The sequence below is a fragment of the Somniosus microcephalus genome, chromosome 1, assembly GCF_052327205.1.
Source record: "Somniosus microcephalus isolate GS21.2 chromosome 1, FLI_Smic_1.0, whole genome shotgun sequence".
Taxonomy (NCBI): domain Eukaryota; kingdom Metazoa; phylum Chordata; class Chondrichthyes; order Squaliformes; family Somniosidae; genus Somniosus; species Somniosus microcephalus.
Window position 1 is genome coordinate 431,918,054 of NC_140987.1, and position 19,008 is coordinate 431,937,061.

At 48.9% G+C, this 19,008-nt stretch overlaps 1 protein-coding gene across 4 annotated transcripts in view; it reads left to right on the forward strand.

The window, feature by feature from the left end:
- Window positions 1–19,008, forward strand: part of LOC147125292 (uncharacterized) — a 534,520-nt gene that overhangs the window by 305,198 nt on the left and 210,314 nt on the right. For all 4 annotated transcript variants that reach the window (XM_086000735.1, XM_086000743.1, XM_086000728.1 and 1 more), the window contains exons 6-12: window positions 2,856–2,900; window positions 8,188–8,304; window positions 8,812–8,880; window positions 11,511–11,546; window positions 14,347–14,409; window positions 15,537–15,572; window positions 17,910–17,951. In XM_086000735.1, coding sequence (XP_085856861.1) covers window positions 2,856–2,900; window positions 8,188–8,304; window positions 8,812–8,880; window positions 11,511–11,546; window positions 14,347–14,409; window positions 15,537–15,572; window positions 17,910–17,951 — 408 coding nt within the window. The remainder of the gene's footprint in view (window positions 1–2,855; window positions 2,901–8,187; window positions 8,305–8,811; window positions 8,881–11,510; window positions 11,547–14,346; window positions 14,410–15,536; window positions 15,573–17,909; window positions 17,952–19,008) is intronic.

The window sequence follows — 19,008 nt, forward strand, 5'->3', positions numbered from 1 at the left end:
CTATTTAACTCCTCTCACAGTGTGTCCTGTTATACTGGGGTCTATTTAACTCCCTCTCACAGTGGGCCCTGTTATACTGGGGTCTATTTAACTCCTCTCACAGTGGGCCCTGTTATACTGGGGTCTATTTAACTCCTTTCACAGTGGGTCCTGTTATACTGGGGTCTATTTAACCCCCTCTCCCAGTGGGTCCTGTTATACTGGGGTCTATTTAACCCCTTTCACAGTGGGGTCTGTTATACTGAGGTCTATTTAACCCCTTTCACAGTGGGTCTTGTTGTACTGGGGTCTAGTTAACCGCTCTCACAGTGGGTCCTGTTATACTGGGGTCTATTTAACTCCCTCTCACAGTGGGTCCTGTTATACTGGGGTCTATTTAACCCCTCTCACAGTGGGCCCTGTTATACTGGGGTCTATTTAACTCCTCTCACAGTGGGTCCTGTTATACTGGGGTCTATTTAACTCCCTCTCACAGTGGGTCCTGTTATACTGGGGTCTATTTAACCCCCTCTCACAGTGGGTCCTGTTATACTGGGGTCTATTTAACCCCTTTCACAGTGGGCCCTGTTATACTGGGGTCTATTTAACTCCTCTCACAGTGGGCCCTGTTATACTGGGGTCTATTTAACTCCTCTCACAGTGGGTCCTGTTATACTGGGGTCTATTTAACCCCTCTCACAGTGGGCCCTGTTATACTGGGGTCTATTTAACTCCTTTCACAGTGGGTCCTGTTATACTGGGGTCTATTTAACTCCCTCTCACAGTGGGTCCTGTTATACTGGGGTCTATTTAACCCCTTTCACAGTGGGCCCTGTTATACTGGGGTCTATTTAACTCCTCTCACAGTGGGTCCTGTTATACTGGGGTCTATTTAACTCCTTTCACGGTGGGCCCTGTTATACTGGGGTCTATTTAACCCCTCTCACAGTGGGTCCTGTTATACTGGGGTCTATTTAACTCCCTCTCACAGTGGGTCCTGTTATACTGGGGTCTATTTAACTCCCTCTCACAGTGGGTCCTGTTATACTGGGGTCTATTTAACTCCCTCTCACAGTGGGTCCTGTTATACTGGGGTCTATTTAACCCCTTTCACAGTGGGCCCTGTTATACTGGGGTCTATTTAACCCCTTTCACAGTGGGTCCTGTTATACTGGGGTCTATTTACCCCTCTCACAGTGGGTCCTGTTATACTGGGGTCTATTTAACCCCTTTCACAGTGGGCCCTGTTATACTGGGGTCTATTTAACTCCCTCTCACAGTGGGTCCTGTTATACTGGGGTCTATTTAACTCCCCTCACAGTGGGTCCTGTTATACTGGGGTCTATTTAACCCCTCTCACAATGGGTCCTGTTATACTGGGGTCTATTTAACTCCCTCTCACAGTGGGTCCTGTTATACTGGGGTCTATTTAACTCCTCTCACAATGGGTCCTGTTATACTGGGGTCTATTTAACTCCCTCTCACAGTGGGTCCTGTTATACTGGGGTCTATTTAACTCCCTGTCACAGTGGGCCCTGTTATACTGGGGTCTATTTAACTCCTTTCACAGTGGGTCCTGTTATACTGGGGTCTATTTAACTCCCTCTCACAGTGGGTCCTGTTATACTGGGGTCTATTTAACTCCTTTCACAGTGGGCCCTGTTATACTGGGGTCTATTTAACTCCCTCTCACAGTGGGCCCTGTTATACTGGGGTCTATTTAACTCCTTTCACAGTGGGTCCTGTTATACTGGGGTCTATTTAACTCCTTTCACAGTGGGTCCTGTTATACTGGGGTCTATTTAACCCCTTTCACAGTGGGTCCTGTTATACTGGGGTCTATTTAACTCCCTCTCACAGTGGGTCCTGTTATACTGGGGTCTATTTAACTCCTTTCACAGTAGGCCCTGTTATACTGGGGTCTATTTAACTCCCTCTCACAGTGGGCCGTGTTATACTGGGGTCTATTTCACCCCTTTCACAGTGGGTCCTGTTATACTGGGGTCTATTTAACCCCCTCTCCCAGTGGGTCCTGTTATACTGGGGTCTATTTAACCCCTTTCACAGTGGGCCCTGTTATACTGGGGTCTATTTAACTCCTGTCACAGTAGGCCCTGTTATACTGGGGTCTATTTAACTCCTTTCACAGTGGGCCCTGTTATACTGGGGTCTATTTAACTCCTCTCACAGTGGGCCCTGTTATACTGGGGTCTATTTAACCCCCTCTCCCAGTGGGTCCTGTTATACTGGGGTCTATTTAACTCCTTTCACAGTGGGCCCTGTTATACTGGGGTCTATTTAACTCCTTTCACAGTGGGCCCTGTTATACTGGGGTCTATTTAACCCCTTTCACAGTGGGCCCTGTTATACTGGGGTCTATTTAACTCCTGTCACAGTAGGCCCTGTTATACTGGGGTCTATTTAACTCCTTTCACAGTGGGCCCTGTTATACTGGGGTCTATTTAACTCCTTTCACAGTGGGCCCTGTTATACTGGGGTCTATTTAACTCCTCTCACAGTGGGCCTTGTTACACTGGGGTCTATTTAACCCCTTTCACAGTGGGTCCTGTTATACTCGGGTCTATTTAACTCCTCTCACAGCAGGTCCTGTTATACTGGGGTCTATTTCACCCCTTTCACAGCGGGTCCTGTTATACTCGGGTCTATTTAACTCCTCTCACAGTGGGTCCTGTTATACTGGGGTCTATTTAACTCCCTCTCACAGTGGTTCCTGTCCTATTGGGGTCTGATTACACCACTTCTTCAGCCAGGTGTGGTTATGTTCACCTCATTTAATTTGCCTGTTGTAATGGCTCTGACTGTGTTGCTGGTGTTATTCTTGTTGTGATTTTGCTGAATTTTGTCTGTTGTTACAGGGTCCAATTGGTGTGCCAGGATTTGTCGGGCTGAACGGGATCCCAGTAAGTACGGTCTCGGAGTTATCACACTCATGTTTGTGGGGTCGCCTGTTGTAGGAACCATTCATAGAAAATCACAGGATCTTACAGCACAGAAGGAGGCCATTTGACCCATTGTGCCCATGCCGGCTCTTTGAGAGAGCGAGCCAGTTAATTCCGCCGCACCTGCTCCTTGCCAGTAGCCTTTACATAGAAACATAGAAGATAGGAGCAGGAGTAGGCCATACGGCCCCTTGAGTCCGCTCCGCCATTCAATGAGATCATGACTGATCATCCAAATTCAGTACTCTGTCCCTGCTTTCTCCCCATATCCCTTGATCCCTTTAGCCTTAAGAAATATATCCAACTCCTTTTTGAATATATTTAATGAATTGGCCTCAACTGCCTCCTGTGGTAGAGAATTCCACAGGTTCACCACTCTCTGGGTGAAGAAATTCCTCCTCATCTCAATCCTAAATGGCTTACACCTTATCCTTAGACTGTGACCCCTGGTTCTGGAATCTCCCACCATCGGGAACATCCTTCCTGCATCTAGTCTGTCCAGTCCTGTTAGAATTTTATACGTTTCAATGAGACCCCCTCTCAATCTTCTAAATTCTAGCGAATATAAGCCTAATCGACCCAAACTCTCCTCATACGTAATTTCTGCCATCCCAGGTATTAGTTTGGTGAATCTTTGCTGCACTCCCTCCATGGCAAGAACATCCTTCCTCAGATAAGGCGACCAAAACTGCACACAATACCAAGGCCCTGTGCAACTGCAGCAAGACATCCTTGTTCCTCTACGCGAATCCTCTCGCTATGAAGGCCAACATACCATTTGGCTTCTTAACCGCCTGCTGCACCTGTATGCTTACCTTCAGCGACTGTTGCACAAGGACACCCAGGTCTCGTTGCACTTCCCCTTTTCCCAATCTATTGCCGTTCAGATAATAATCTGCCTTCCTGTTTTTGCCACCAAAGTGGATAACCTCGCATTTATCCACATTATACTGCATCTGCCATGCATCTGCCCAATCACCCAACCTGTCCAAATCATACTGGAGTTTCTCTGCATCCTCCTCACAGCACACATGCCCACCCAGCTTTGTGTCGTCTGCAAACTTGGAGATATTACATCTAGTTCCCTCGTCTAGATCGTTAATATGTATTGTGAATAGCTGGGGTCCTAGCACCAATCCCTGCGGTACCCTACTAGTCACTGCCTGCCACTCGGAAAAAGACCCGTTTATTCCAACTCCCTGCTTTCTGTCTGCCAGCCAGTTCTCTATCCAAGTCAATACCTTGCCCCCAATCCCATGTGCTTTAACTTTGCTCGCTAATCTCTTATGCGGGACCTTATCGAAAGCCTTCTGAAAGTCCAAATACACCACATCCACTGGTTCTCCCTTATCTATTCTACCAGTTACATCCTCAAAAAGTTCCAGTAGATTAGTCAAGCATGATTTACCTTTTATAAATCCATGTTGACTTTATCCGATCCTGTCACTATTTTTCAAGTGCTCTGCTATTACATCTTTTATAATGGACTCTAGCATCTTCCCCACTACCGATGTCAGACTTACTGGTATATAATTCCCCATTTTTTCTCTACCACCTTTTTTAAATAGTGGGGTTACATTAGCTACCCTCTAATCCATGAGAACTGTTCCAGATTCTATAGAATTTTGGTTGATGACCAGCAATGCATCAATTATTTCTAGGGCCACTTCCTTAAGTACCCTAGGATGTAGATTATCAGGCCCTGGGGATTTATCGGCCTTCAATCCCGTCAATTTCCCTAACACCATTTCCCTACAAATACTGATTTCATTCAGTTCCTCCCTCTCATTAGACCCTATGTTCCCCGACATCTTTGGGAGGTTATTTGTGTCCTCCTTTGTGAAGACAGAAGCAAAGTATATATTTAATTGGTCTTCCATTTCTTTGTTCCCCATTATAAATTCCCCTGATTCTGACTGCAAGGGACCTACGCTTGACTTCACCAATCTTTTTCTCTCCACGTATCTATAGAAGCTTTTACAGTCAGTTTTTATGTTCCCTGCAAGCTTACTCTCATACTCTATTTCCCCCTCTTAATTAATCCCTTTGTCCTCCTTTGCTGAATCCTAAACTGCTCCCAATCCTCAGGTTTGTTGCTTTTTCTGGCCAATTTATATGTCCTCTCCTTGGATCTTATGCTATCCCTAATTTCCCCTGTTAGTCAGTTTTGAGTAACCTTTTTTGTTTTAATTTTATGCCAAACAGGGATGAACAAATTCTGTAGTTCATCCATGCGATCTTTAATCAGGGTGAGAACTCTGTCTTGTACAGCGAGTCCTGGAGCGGCATTCAAAAAACTGCTCTCTATCACAAATACCCATTTCATATTTTTTTAATGAACTTGTTCCGTTTTTCTGCAGTCGAAATATATTGGATACATTTTGATGCCTCTCAATTAGATGGGAAGGACAGTGAGCTTATAAATAGGGGAAAACAGAACAGAAATGTAAAAACACAAAAATAACATTTGCTTGAGAAGATGAAAACTCTTTCCGTTCATGGGTCAGTTGGAGCACCACCCACCCCACCCCACCATCCCCCCCACCCACCCTACCCCACCCACACTACCCCACCCCACCATCCCCCCCACCCACACTACCCCACCCCACCATCCCCCCCACCCACACTACCCCACCCCACCCCACCCAGCTCTCCCACCCCACCCAGCTCTCCCACCCCACCCGCACTACCCCACCCACACTACCCCACCCAGCTCTCCCACACTACCCCACCCACACTACCCCACCCAGCTCTCACACACTACCCCACCCACACTACCTCACCCCGCCCACACTACCCCACCCAGCTCTCCCACCTCACCCACACTACCCCACCCAGCTCTCCCACACTACCCCACCCACACTACCCCACCCAGCTCTCACACACTACCCCACCCAGCTCTCACACACTACCCCACCCACACTACCTCACCCCGCCCACACTACCCCACCCAGCTCTCCCACCTCACCCACACTACCCCACCCAGCTCTCCCACCCCACCCCCACCCCACCCACAGCACCCAGCTCTCCCACCCCACCCCCACCCCACCCACAGCACCCAGCTCTCCCACCCCACCCACACTACCCCACCCCAGCTCTCCCATCCCCCACCCCAGCTCTCCCACCCCACCCCAGCTCTCCCATCCCCCACCCCAGCTCTCCCATCCCCCACCCCAGCTCTCCCAACCCCCACCCCAGCTCTCCCATCCCACCCACCCCAGCTCTCCCACCCCACCCCAGCTCTCCCACCCCACCCCAGCTCTCCCATCCCACCCACCCCAGCTCTCCCACCCCACCCACACTACCCCACCCCAGCTCTCCCAACCCCCACCCCAGCTCTCCCATCCCACCCCAGCTCTCCCATCCCACCCACCCCAGCTCTCCCACCCCACCCACACTACCCCACCCCAGCTCTCCCAACCCCCACCCCAGCTCTCCCAACCCCCACCCCAGCTCTCCCAACCCCCACCCCAGCTCTCCCACCCCACCCACACTACCCCACCCCAGCTCTCCCAACCCCCACCCCAGCTCTCCCATCCCACCCCAGCTCTCCCATCCCACCCACCCCAGCTCTCCCATCCCACCCACACTACCCCACCCCAGCTCTCCCAACCCCCACCCCAGCTCTCCCAACCCCCACCCCAGCTCTCCCAACCCCCACCCCAGCTCTCCCAACCCCCACCCCACCCAGCTCTCCCAACCCCCACCCCAGCTCTCCCATCCCACCCCAGCTCTCCCATCCCACCCACCCCAGCTCTCCCACCCCACCCACACTACCCCACCCCAGCTCTCCCAACCCCCACCCCAGCTCTCCCAACCCCCACCCCAGCTCTCCCAACCCCCACCCCACCCAGCTCTCCCAACCCCCACCCCAGCTCTCCCACCCCACCCCAGCTCTCCCATCCCACCCACCCCAGCTCCCCCACCCCACCCGCACTACCCCACCCACACTACCCCACCCCAGCTCTCCCATCCCACCCACCCCAGCTCTCCCACCCCACCCACACTACCCCACCACAGCCCACCCGCACTACCCCACCCACACTACCCCACCCCAGCTCTCCCATCCCCCACCCCAGCTCTCCCATCCCACCCACCCCAGCTCTCCCACCCCACTCAGCTCTCCCATCCCACCCACCCCAGTTCTCCCACCCACACTACCCCACCCCAGTTCAACAAGTATTTATCCAATTCCCTTTTGAAAGTCTTGATTGAATTTGCTTCCCCCACCCTTTCAGGCAGTGCATTCCAGATCCTAACAACTCGCTGAGTGAAAAAAATTCTCCTTACTTCCCCCTGGCTTTTTTGCCAATTACTTTAAATCTGTGTCCACTGCGAACCGACGCTCCTGCCAGTGGAAAGAGTTTCTCCCGATCTACTCTTTATCAAAACCCTTCAGCCTGTGTAGGTCCAGAGAGCAATATCACCCTCTGCTGGAAATCAGACTGTAATACAACAGCAAAAAAAAAAAAAAAAGTTGCGTTGAAATAAAAAGCTGACAATACACAGCCGTTCAGTGAGCAGCTGTAAAGTGAAAAGACAGCTTAATGTTTCAGGTGTAACCTAACGTCAAAACTTCAAACTAAAAGGTAAGCAAGCCCCTAGCAGTGTTGCAAATAACAGGATGGTGGGGGGGAACCACAGAGACTCCAATCAGAGAGAGGAAAGCAATTGGTTGAATGATCTGCGCACTGCAATAGAAAACTGTTAGATGATACTAAAAATATTGAAGTTGTTATTAAAAATATAATCTCAGAGAGGCAATGGAAATATATCAAAAGGAGAAAAAATAGCACCTATCAGACTTCCTGCATCAGCAGATTTTATTTTTCCCGAGCCCCCTATTTTCTTGCCTTTTTCCCCTTGCCTGGGCCTCTTCATTATCTTTCCATTTGCCTCACCGAGGCGATCTCTCAAATCATCTAACAGTTTTCTATTAGGTTTGCTGGATTCGCTACAGAGGGCCGCCGGAAAGACCAAGGAAAGTTTCCTTTGGAGTTGCCGCTGGCCGTAGAAGACCCGAGTACAGGGAGCTGGTCGCACTAGCGTGGCGGCGCAGCGGTACAAGGAAACCGCTTCACACTGCAGCTGGCTCTGCTGTGCCAGACCGGCGAGCTCTGGATGCTGATCATGCCTGGAACGGGAAAGTCATCCCTCCTTCACCTTGATGAGCGTAAAAAAGAACAACTAAAGATTGATTTATTTTGCCAAAGTTTTTCGTTCTTGATGAACTCGTCTTTTTTCAAAGGGTCACCCAGGTCAACAAGGTCCACGAGGTCGTGCGGGTCTAGACGGGTGCAATGGCACCAAAGGAGACTCGGGTTTCCCTGGTGGTGCTGGATATTCTGGATCCCTAGGACTCCCGGTAAGCAACTGGCACAATTTGGGATTTGTTGACTAATTTTGCAGGGAAATGACTTGGAAAGAAGAGCTCCTTTCAAAGTTGGGTTTTTTAAAGTATAATTTATTCAGACTAGTTAAAATAAAAAAGGGGACACTAGTTAGTTAAGATACTAATGAGCTGGTGTTGAGTTTGTTTCCCCGAAGACTGTAAATAACGACCAGTTCATTAGACTGTCCATCTTGGAGGAGATCAGAGCTGAGTTTGAACTCACTCAAAGTCTACCTTTCACAGAGAGTCACTGCACAGTGGTCAGGAGCTGAATGCTGGCTCATTTTTCCTTTACTTCCCGTGTCTCAGAACAGCTAACACAGACTAAAAATTTTATTTTTTTAGAGATATATTATTAAATCACCCACTTATTACCGTTAGAGTGTGAGGCTGACTCCCTCCTTGAGATAGCTTCACTGAACCTGCTAACTAGCCACTAATAGAGTTGCTGATTTCTGATTTCTGCCTCCCTCTCTCCAGGGTGAAGTTGGTCATAAAGGAGCTAAAGGCGAGCCAGCCTATGTCTCCGGAGGCTATGGCGGATTGAGGGTAAGAAGGCTAGATGGTCACGCTGTCGCTTTGATCCTATTTTTCTGAAGGAATGAGACTCTTGAGGAGATACTAGCGTCAGGAAGTCAAACTAATTTATTTTAGATAGGTTGACACTCCATTAAAGTAGTGTGCCAAGGAATGTCATATAAATGTGTTAAGCATTTGCACCCTAATATCACAAAAGAAAGACTTGCATTTCTATAGCGCCTTTCATGACCTCAGGACGTTCCAGAGCGCTTCGCACCCAATGAAGTACTTTTGAAGTGAGGTCACTGTTGTAATGTAGGAAACGCGGCAGCCAATTTGTGCACAGCAAGCTCCCACAAACAGCAGTGTGAGCCACAGCTAACCCCTCAGCCCGTGTCTGTAATTATAATCCAGCTCCCTTACATTGTGGGGCTCAGCAACTCATTCCTTTCCCCCCACCCCCCGCCTTCAACCCACCACTTTGTATCAGTGTCTGTAGGTCTATTAATGTTAAGCCAGCTCCTTCATACTCTCAGGCTCCCAGCCAACACCAAATAGGCATTTTATCTCAGTGATTGGCCCATGAGAGGGTGGTGCTCCAACAGAAGTGGGCAACCTCACCGCGTCACTTTTCCCCGATTTATACCACCTGCGTTCACATTGCAGTACGGATCTCGGGAGAGCCGCTGGCTGCACTGGGCTGCCACGGTTGGATTTGTAAAGGGCAGCTGGCCTTTCTGTAAACCGGCTGCACTGTGGGGCTCGAACATCCCCTGTTATTTGTGTCGCCGGCCGTAACATTTCTGGCCAGCACACCTCACGGTCACCACACTTTAGGAAGGATGTGAAGGCCCTTGAGAGGGTGCAGAGGAGATTTATCAGAACAGTTCTGGGGATGGTGGAATCTTAGCTACAAGGACAAGTTGGAGAAGCTGGATTTGTTTTCATTAGAGCAAAGGAGGTTGAGGGGTGATTTGATAGAGGTGTACAAGATTATGACGGGTTTGGATAGGCTAGACGGGGAAAGGCTGTTCCCACTAGTTGATGGTACAAGGACTAGGGGACACAGATTTAAGGTTTTGGGCAAGAGATACAGGGGGGATGTGAGGAAAAACTTTTTTACGCAGCGAGTGGTGATGACCTGGAGCTCGCTGCTGATGGAAGTGGTGGAAGCGGAGACACTCAATGTTTTCAAGGGGAGGCTGGATAGGCACTTGAGGGAAATAAACTTGCAGGGCTACGGGGATAGAGCGGGGGAATGGGACTGACTGGATTGCTCTACAGAGAGCCGGCACGGACTCAATGGGCCGAATGGCCTCCTTCTGTGCCGTTATGACTCTATGATGTCACTGCGGAGATGGTGGCTAGGTTGGTGCCCAGTGACCTCACAATACAACGAGGCAGAACTGCTTCTTGGGCGGTAGCGAGTAGCGGGCGGGATGGCATCGACCGCTTGTTATACGGCCCGCCTGATATTTAGCTCCATTAAAGTCAATGAAACTGATTTTCGGGAGGGGCATATAACATCTGGCCAGTGCGATCCCGCCCACCTTGCGCTATCGCCCAAGATGCACTTCTGCCCCAGCGTTTCTAATAGCCCCAGAAAGACCAGAAGCAGGCAGGATGGCCTAGTGAAAAGGGCTTATTGTTGACGCTGCCCTGCCCCCCCCACAACAGTGGGTGATTTGCTCCACCGATAAAGATAGCTATTGTTGAACTACTCGATCTCAAAGGGAACCCCAACCCATTAGCAACCAGTGCCAAAATGAATGGACAGGAGTCTCCATGTGCAAGTTTCAGGCAAGTGATAAAGCCGCCCAGCACCTGACCCTCTGTTTGATGGCTGCTGAAGTGGAGCTGGTGCAGCCTGAGGTGTTGCAAGAGGGTTGCCCTCCGGGCCACTTCACAGCAACATCCCTCGTGAGCCCACATTGCAGAGTGCCTGGAAGGAGGTGGGGGCAGGCCTGAGGTCCAAAGCTGATAGTTCTTGTCACTGGCTGTGCCAGCCCCGTGGAACATGTTGGCAGCAGCTGATCCTTGCAGCAGATGGCACAGCTCTGTATCTGGCTGACCCGGACCTTATGAAGACTCTTCCCCACAGCAGTTGTCAGGCAGGTGCGGCAATACCCGCAGAAAGGGATTGGCGGCAACCTTGCAGGTGTTGATGCAGGCTGGGTACTTTCATGCGTCACCATGTCAAAACATAACGTGCTGCGACTGGGCTGCTTCTGATCAACTGTCCAGCATAATGTCAACGAGCTTACTGTCACAACCTTCCCTCCACACGTACTGATAGGCTGCCCATGCGGGGTCCGATGACCTCCTGTCTGTAGGTGATGCAGGCTGGTGGGCGGGGACAGAGCACTTCCATTGCAGCGGGACTTCCCTTTTGCTCTGGGTAATCCTGCTCTTCTTCACCCAAACACCACAGACAGGGAAACCTCAATGTCAGTAATGGTACTAAGGCCCAGGTTATGATGGGCTCGTTAGGGCCATTTGTTTGCTTTTTTTTTGTTACCTCAGCAAAAGTGATGTGAATGTTACTTATTCGTTCGTGCTTCAGGTTTCTCCTGATTTTGTTTTTTTTAATTTTTCTATGCTAAAGGATATAAATAATTTATTTTCAGTGGCTATTTTTTTCTTCCCTCCCTCCCCCACAGGGTGAGCCGGGCCTGCCAGGTTTGGACGGATTTCCTGTGAGTATCTCGGCAAAAAATGTTCTCTGGGGTGGCAGGATTGAGAAAAGTCGTTTCATTTAACCCGTGTTGGAGGGTCTCGCCTTGGTTTTTTTTTGCGTGTGTGTGTCTAACAGTGGGGCTTTGGGCGATAGTGTAAAACGCACGATATCGATTCAGCCGCCTTGTTACACAACTCTCCTCATTTTCATTTCCATTGAAGTCATTAGAAATGAAAATCAGGAGAGATGCAGAACGGGCGGGCGGCTGAATCGATATCACCCGTTTTACACTATCGCTCAAAGTCAAAATCCGCCCCCCCCCCCCCGCCAGTGTGTGAGAGTGGAAACAGCCAGGGGCTAGAAATTCCTCTGCATGCTGTTTTTAACAAATTGGTTAACGTGTTCAGGTAAAGTCATTCCATTTACTAGTATAACTAATGAAATAGAATTGACGAGCAGGAAATTTACTGGGACACGTTAACTAATTTGGTAGAAATAGTCTACCCTTACACATGATGAGATTCCGAGGGGGATTGACGAGGTTGATGCTGAGTGGTTGTTTCCCCTGGTTGGAGTGTCTAGAACTAGGAGGGCGTAGTCTCAGGACAAGGGGTCGGCCATTTTAGACCGAGATGAGGAGGGATTTCTTCACTCAGAGGGTGGTGAATCTTTGGAATTCTCTACCCCAGAGGGCTGTGGAGGCTCAGTCATCGAGTATATTCAAGGCTGAGATCGATAGATTTTTGGACTCTAGGGGAATCGAGGGATATGGAGATCAGGCGGGAAAGTGGAGTTGAGGTCGAAGTTCAGCCGTGATCTTATTGAATGGCGGAGCAGGCTCGAGGGGCCGCATGGCCGACTCCTGCTCCTAATTCTGATGTTTTTATGATCTCCCAGTGAGAAGAGTGCATAGAAGGAATTACAGTGCACTCGATTCGTGGCCTGTACCATTTCCCATCTAAACTTTTCCACCTGCAGGTTTGTATTTCTTTACTTTTCCGCCTTTGGGGCCCTTTATGACACCCCTGCCCATTGCAGCCCAGGCCGGGTTGGCTGTGACCTATTTCCAGACCTCTACCTGAAAGGTACTCTTGAGCCTCCCAGTGGGTGAAGGGCGGAGGGGGGGGTGGGTGGGGGCACGGGGGGTGCATGTGCTCTGTGTGACGCCCTTTCCCATCCGGTGACACAGCTGGTATCAGGAATTGTAGGCTGTGAGCCCACAGTACTTTTGATCTGAGCTAATTCAAGGGTCAAATCATGAGGACAAGTTGCATAAACTTGTCTTGTATTCCCTTGAGTTCAGGAGATTGAGGGTGAATTGATTTGAGGTGTTTAAAATGATTTGATAGGGTAGATCGAGTGAAACTATTTCCTCTGCTGGGAGAATCAAGAACAAGGGAAATTAAAATTAGAGTTCGGCCATTCAAGAGCGAAATCAGGAAGCACATGGGTAGCGGAAATTTGCAATTCTCTTCCCCAAAAAGGCTGTGGAAGCTAGGACAATTGGAGCTTTCAAGACTGTGATAAATCGATTTTTGTTAAGTAAAGGTATCAAAGGCTATGGAGCAAAGGCGGGACAATGGATTTCAGGTGCAGATCAGCCATGATCTAATTGGAAGGAGGGGCTGAATGGCCTCCTTTATTTTTCTTTGTTTATGGGATGTGGGTGTCGCTGGCAATGACTGCATTTATTGCCCATCCATAATTGCCCTTGAGAAGGTGGTGGTGAGCCGCCTTCTTGAACCGCTGCAGTCTGTGTGGTGAATGTGCTCTCATAGTGCTGTTAGGGAGGGAGTTCCAGGATTTTGACCCAGCGACGATGAAGGAACGGTGATATACTTCCAAGCCAGCATGGTGTGTGACTTGGAGGGGAACTTGGAGGTGGTGGTGTTCCCATGCGCCTGCTGCCCTTGTTGTTCCAGGTGGAAGAGGTCGCGGGTTTGGGAGGTGCTGCCGAAGAAGCCTTGGTGAGTTGCTGCAGTGCATCTTGTGGATGGTACACACTGCAGCCACGGTACGTCGGTGGTGGAGGGAGTGAATGTTTAAGGTGGTGGATGGGGTGCCAATCAAGCGGGCTGCTTTGTCCTGGATGGTGTCGAGCTTCTTGAGTGTTGTTGGAGCTGCACTCATCCAGGCAAGTGGAGAGTATTTCATCACACTCCTTACTTGTGCCTTACTACTCCTGCTCCTAATGTTCCTATGCAGCAAAGTTGTGAGTTATTTGAAGAAGATAGTGAATTTATTTTGATTGAATGGCTCATTCCTCACCACATCTGGGTTTTTGGACATTATAAGGGGAGTAGATCTAATCCTTCAACAACCAATGTCTATCATGAGAGGCCTGGACAGAGTAGATAGAGAGAAACTGTTCCTATTGGCAGAGGGGTCGCGAACCAGAGGACACAGATTTAAGGCGATTGGCAAAAGAACCAAAGACGACATAAGAAAAAACTTTTTTACACAGCGAGTGGTTAGGATCTGGAATGCACTGCCTGAGAGGGTGGTGGAGGTGGACTCAATCACAGCTTTCAAAAGGCAGTTGGATAAGTACCTGAAAGAAAAACATTTGTAGGGCTACGGGGAAAGGGCGAGGGAGCGGGACTAGCTGAGGTGTTCTTGCAGAGAGCCGGCACGGGCTCGACGGGCCGAATGGCCTCCTTCCGTGCTGTAACCATTCTATGATTCTGTGATAAGTGAAATACCATTAGCGTTTAAATATTCAGTGACAGGCCGAAAGCCTGCTAACGCTTAGCCATGGAGTTCAGGTTTAATCTGGTACGTGGATGAATTGCCTCAATTGACTCTGTTTTCTCTTGCAGGGTCAGAAGGGTTATCCTGGTTCCTATGGCCCCACGGGTCCCAGAGGGCGACCAGGCAATACAGTACGTGTACTCAAAAGAACTGCCCTGTGTTTTATTTCACCCATCTGGATGAGCACTGAGACGAGAAATATTTTGGGCTGACAATTGCTCTGCTTTCGTGATAAAACAAGCTGCTACCTGGCCAGCACAGAAAGCAGAATCTAGTGCGATATTCTGCCGCCCTCAGACACTAGTCTTGGTTGGATACTCCACTGTTTAACCTGTTACTGCTGCTGGTTTAGAGGCTAATATGTGCCCAGCGTTAGATCTTCAGGTTTCTCCAACCAGGTCCAATGAACAGTTGGGATTCCATTTACTGTAGATAGGATAGGTGCTACAAGTTGTCTGAATTGGGCGGCTTGTCAGCATAGTTTAAAAAGTTGGTGGTGCTTCCCCCTAGTGGTAAAGAGTCTTGACAAAGGGTTTGACCTGAAACATTGACTCTATTTTCTCTCCACGGATGTTGCCTGGCCTGCTGAGTTTTTCCAGCATTTTCTGTTGTTATTTTGATAAAAACCATTTGCCAGGGAACCATTGGAGGAGAACCATCAACAGACCAGGAAGGCCCCAGGTTCAACCCTAGGTCTCTGTGCAGGTAGGAGCATTCATGTTAATCTCAGTGTCCCTGGGCTAGTGAGGGATGCTCAGACCTGCAGAATGACCAGCATCCTATCTCTGTTTCGGAGGCATGCCGGTCGAGAAAGTTCCCGGCTTACTTGCCTGGTCTGTGCAGAGTTAGCGGACGTCAGCTGAGGCAGCAGCAAAGGTGATTACAGCTGATCTCAGCGCCTCACAAAGGGAAAGTCAGCCAGGGTTCCTGCTTCCGATCACTACGCAGCAGCCTCTACTATAAACGTGTGCGTGTGTGTGTGTAGATACTGTGCGGACAGGATCCAGCTCAGGAGAGATGTTCCAGCATTTGAATAGCCTGCTGACACTCACCGCCAAGACTGGTGCATGAGCAGTGACCACTTGGGCAAGTTGCTGCTGGTGGTTGCAACCTAGGGAACTACACCCAAGCCAATGATAGGCCGTACTTGAAAAGCCCGGCTTTAACATTAAATATCCAGGGGACTGTTGACGGGTGTTTTTAGTGGCCTCTGTCGTTTTCCTAAGGAACCCACTAATCTTTTGATCTCTTTCTTCAGGGTCGACCTGGTCCACCAGGCTCTCGAGGATTAAAAGTAAGCAATGGTTCATGAAAAGAAAAAAGAAAGACTTGCATTTCTATAGCGCCTTTCATGACCACCGGACGTCCCAAAGCGCTTTACAGCCAACGAAGTACTTTTTGAAGTGTAGTCACTGTTGTAATGTGGGAAACGCGGCAGCGAATTTGCGCACAGCAAGCTCCCTCAAACAGCAATGTGATAATGACCGGATAATCTGTTTTAGTGATGTTGGATGAGGGATAAATATTGGCCAGGACTCTGGGGATAACTCCCCTGCTCTTCTTCGAAATAGTGTCACGGGATCTGAGAGAGCAGACGGGGCCTCGGTTTAATGTCACATCCGAAAGACAGCACCTCCGACAGTGCAACACTTCCTCAGCACTGCACTGGAGTGTCAGCCTAGATGTTTGTGCTCAAGTCTCTGGAGTGGGACTTGAACCCATAACCTTCTGACTCAGAGACAAGAGAGTGCTACCCACTGAGTCACAGCTGACACTCTATTGTTGATCACTAGTGTTTGTTGCAGACAAGTTTAGAGTTACCAGGAAAGCAACCCACTGACATCATGGCACGGCGATTTCTTGCACTGTTACGCTGTGATCATACTCACCGGTGCCCTACAGCACTGACCCCACTGGAATTTATGGGGTCAGTGGGAGGGAACCTCCCTGGCCCTCTCCCCACCCGAAGACCCCAGGTATTTCCCTCCTCGGCCCCCCTGTGTTAGGGGGCTGATCCATTGAATTAAAAAAGGCTTAGCTGATCGTGTGTGGCCTCGACACCCCTAGTGGGGCCCACTTGCACCCTTCTACAAGCCACTGCGCCTTATCCCGCTGGGAGTATTGCCCTCCAGTGTTACGCCAGGTACCTGATGGGCTGACAAAGCGGGGTATCCCAGCGTAGGGCGTTCCCGTCCCTGGTCTCTCCGCCCTCACTCTGCGCAATTGGCCTGTCGGGCGCGAGCAAAGGGTCCGTTCCTTACATGGCCGAGCGGGAGTTCGGAACTTAAGGTCAGGCCCCACCATTCCTGTGTTCTGGCCTTTCCCCAAGCCGCTGTGCCAGAGTTTCAGCGGGAGTTCGGTGGAACAGCACTGGCCAGAAGCAGCTATTTTACATTACGATACCGACAGCGTTGCTAAACTTCAGCAGGAATGCCCCTCCCTCCCTTCAAACACACAATAAAATTAGCCACCTGCTCCTTCACATTATCACCCTGTTAAGTTTATTTTTGGAAATAAGACATATTTAAAGCTTCTATTATTCTGCAGTTACTGTGGGCCTGACCCTGGTAGCTGCTTTCGAGTGGCGTGAGGCAGCAGCACTGAGTTATACTGACACACTCGGCACACTCTGTACGCGGTGAGCTCTCTCTATGTGCGCTTACCCATGCGGCGTTCTGTTGTGTTATTGGCCTTTTGCTAACATTTAAGGTGTAAAGGTGGTGCAGTGAGCCAACTGGGGCTGTTTTAAACACTTCATTTGACTGCTTAAAAAAAAAACGCCTTTGCAGCTGTTTTGATGGCAGATGCAATTTAATGTGGAGAAGTGTGAAGTGATTCCTTTTAGAAGGAGGACCGAGGAGAGACAGTATAGACTAAATGGTACAATTTTAAAGGGGGTGCAGGAACAGAGAGACCGGGGGGTGTCTGTACATAAATCTGTGAAGTTGGCAGGACAAGTTGAGAAGGCAGATTAAAAAAAACATGCGGGATCCTTGGCTTTATTAATAGAGGAATTGTGTGCAAAAGCAAGGAAGTTATGCTAAACCTTTATAAAACACTGGTTAGGCCTCAGCTGGAGTATTGTGTCCGATTCTGCTGTTCAAATTGATGAGGGGTTTTGGTAGAGTTGATCAGGTGAAACGGTTTCCACTGGCAGGAGGGTCGGTAACCACAGGACACAGATTTAAGATAATTGGCAAAAGAACCAGAGGGGCGATGAGGAGACATTTTTTTACTCCGAGTTGTTCTGATCTGGAATGCACTGCCCAATAGTAACTTTCCAAAAGGAATTGGACAAATACTTGAAAAGGAAACATTTGCAGGGCTATGGGGAAAGAGCGGGGGAGTGGGACTAATCGGATAGCTCTTTCAAAGAGCCGGCACAGGCACGATGGGCCGAATGGCAGTGTTATTCTACAATTTGATGAACATTGGTTAGGATTGCAGTCCTCGACATTAGGGTGTTGAGCAATGTAGCTCCCGAGGGCGGGCTATAGCGTGGTCACTAGCTCAACCGCAAAGAGTGAACACACATACTGTATAATGGTACAAGCACCAATTTTATACCTTGTTAAGGTGACGGTTTTTAAAAGAATATTCTTCTAAGGTTAAAAAAAAAATTGTGTTTCAGGGTAACATGGGATTGGGATTCCAAGGACAGAAAGGAGGAAAGGTAAGTACGGGGCAGGGGTGAAAGCTGTCGCCAAATTACTTGTAATTTGCTTGTTAGCTTTAAGATTTTAAATTATAACTATATTAAAGAAAATACATTTATAATGATTAAAAATAAAACATCTGCATTTTCAGTATGTATTTTCCTGCTGTGAGGTCTTTAATTCCAGTTTACAGTCACACACCATCTACATAGCTGAAGCTCTTTAAAAGGAAAAAGGTGCTTAGGTCCAAGAATCCTTTTTCAGAGATCCACCCAACCTACCCGCCTTCTCACCCTATCCCCACCTCGTCCCGGCGACACATCCGATTGCCTCTTGAAGCCATTGATGCCGTCCACTTCAATGTCCTTCCCAGGAAACATATTCCACATCGCTATTACCCTCCTGGGTGAAAAGGTTCCACCTAACTCCCCTTCTCACTTTGATATTCTTGATTTTTAACTTGAAAGCCCTGGTATTTGAATTTTTCGCCATAGTGATCACTTTGCCCGAATCAATTTTGTCAGTTCTCTTCATAATCTTGGACATTGGATCTCAAAGTCTGCTCTATTCCAAAGACACCAAACCCAGCTGCCATGATATTTCCTCAAAACTTAAATTCCTGATACCCAGAATCATCTTCACTCCCCTGAGTGTCCTTTCAAGGAAAATATTGTTTCTGTGATAAGCCAACTACAGCTGCACCCAGTACTGAGAGGTCTGACTAGTGTCTTATACACAAAACTCTTTTGATTTGTGCTTTGTCCCTCTGCTAATCCAAGCCAGTTTCTTATTTGCATTTTCAAATGGAGCTAAGCACTATGATGATGGCTTCACAGATTTCTCCATTATAATGCTTCATCTCTTTGCTGATCAGCATACTGTACCACTGTTCCATTTAACATGTACTCTGTTTTAGTTCTTTGCTCCTATAATTACTGTTCTAAATTTACACACATTAAAATGCATCTTCCATCTATTGGCCCAGTTACTTCAAAAGATCTAAATCCGAGTGCTCAGTATTTCTTCCTGATGGCGTGACTGAGAAGGTGACATGGGAAGAGTGAATCCCTGTCC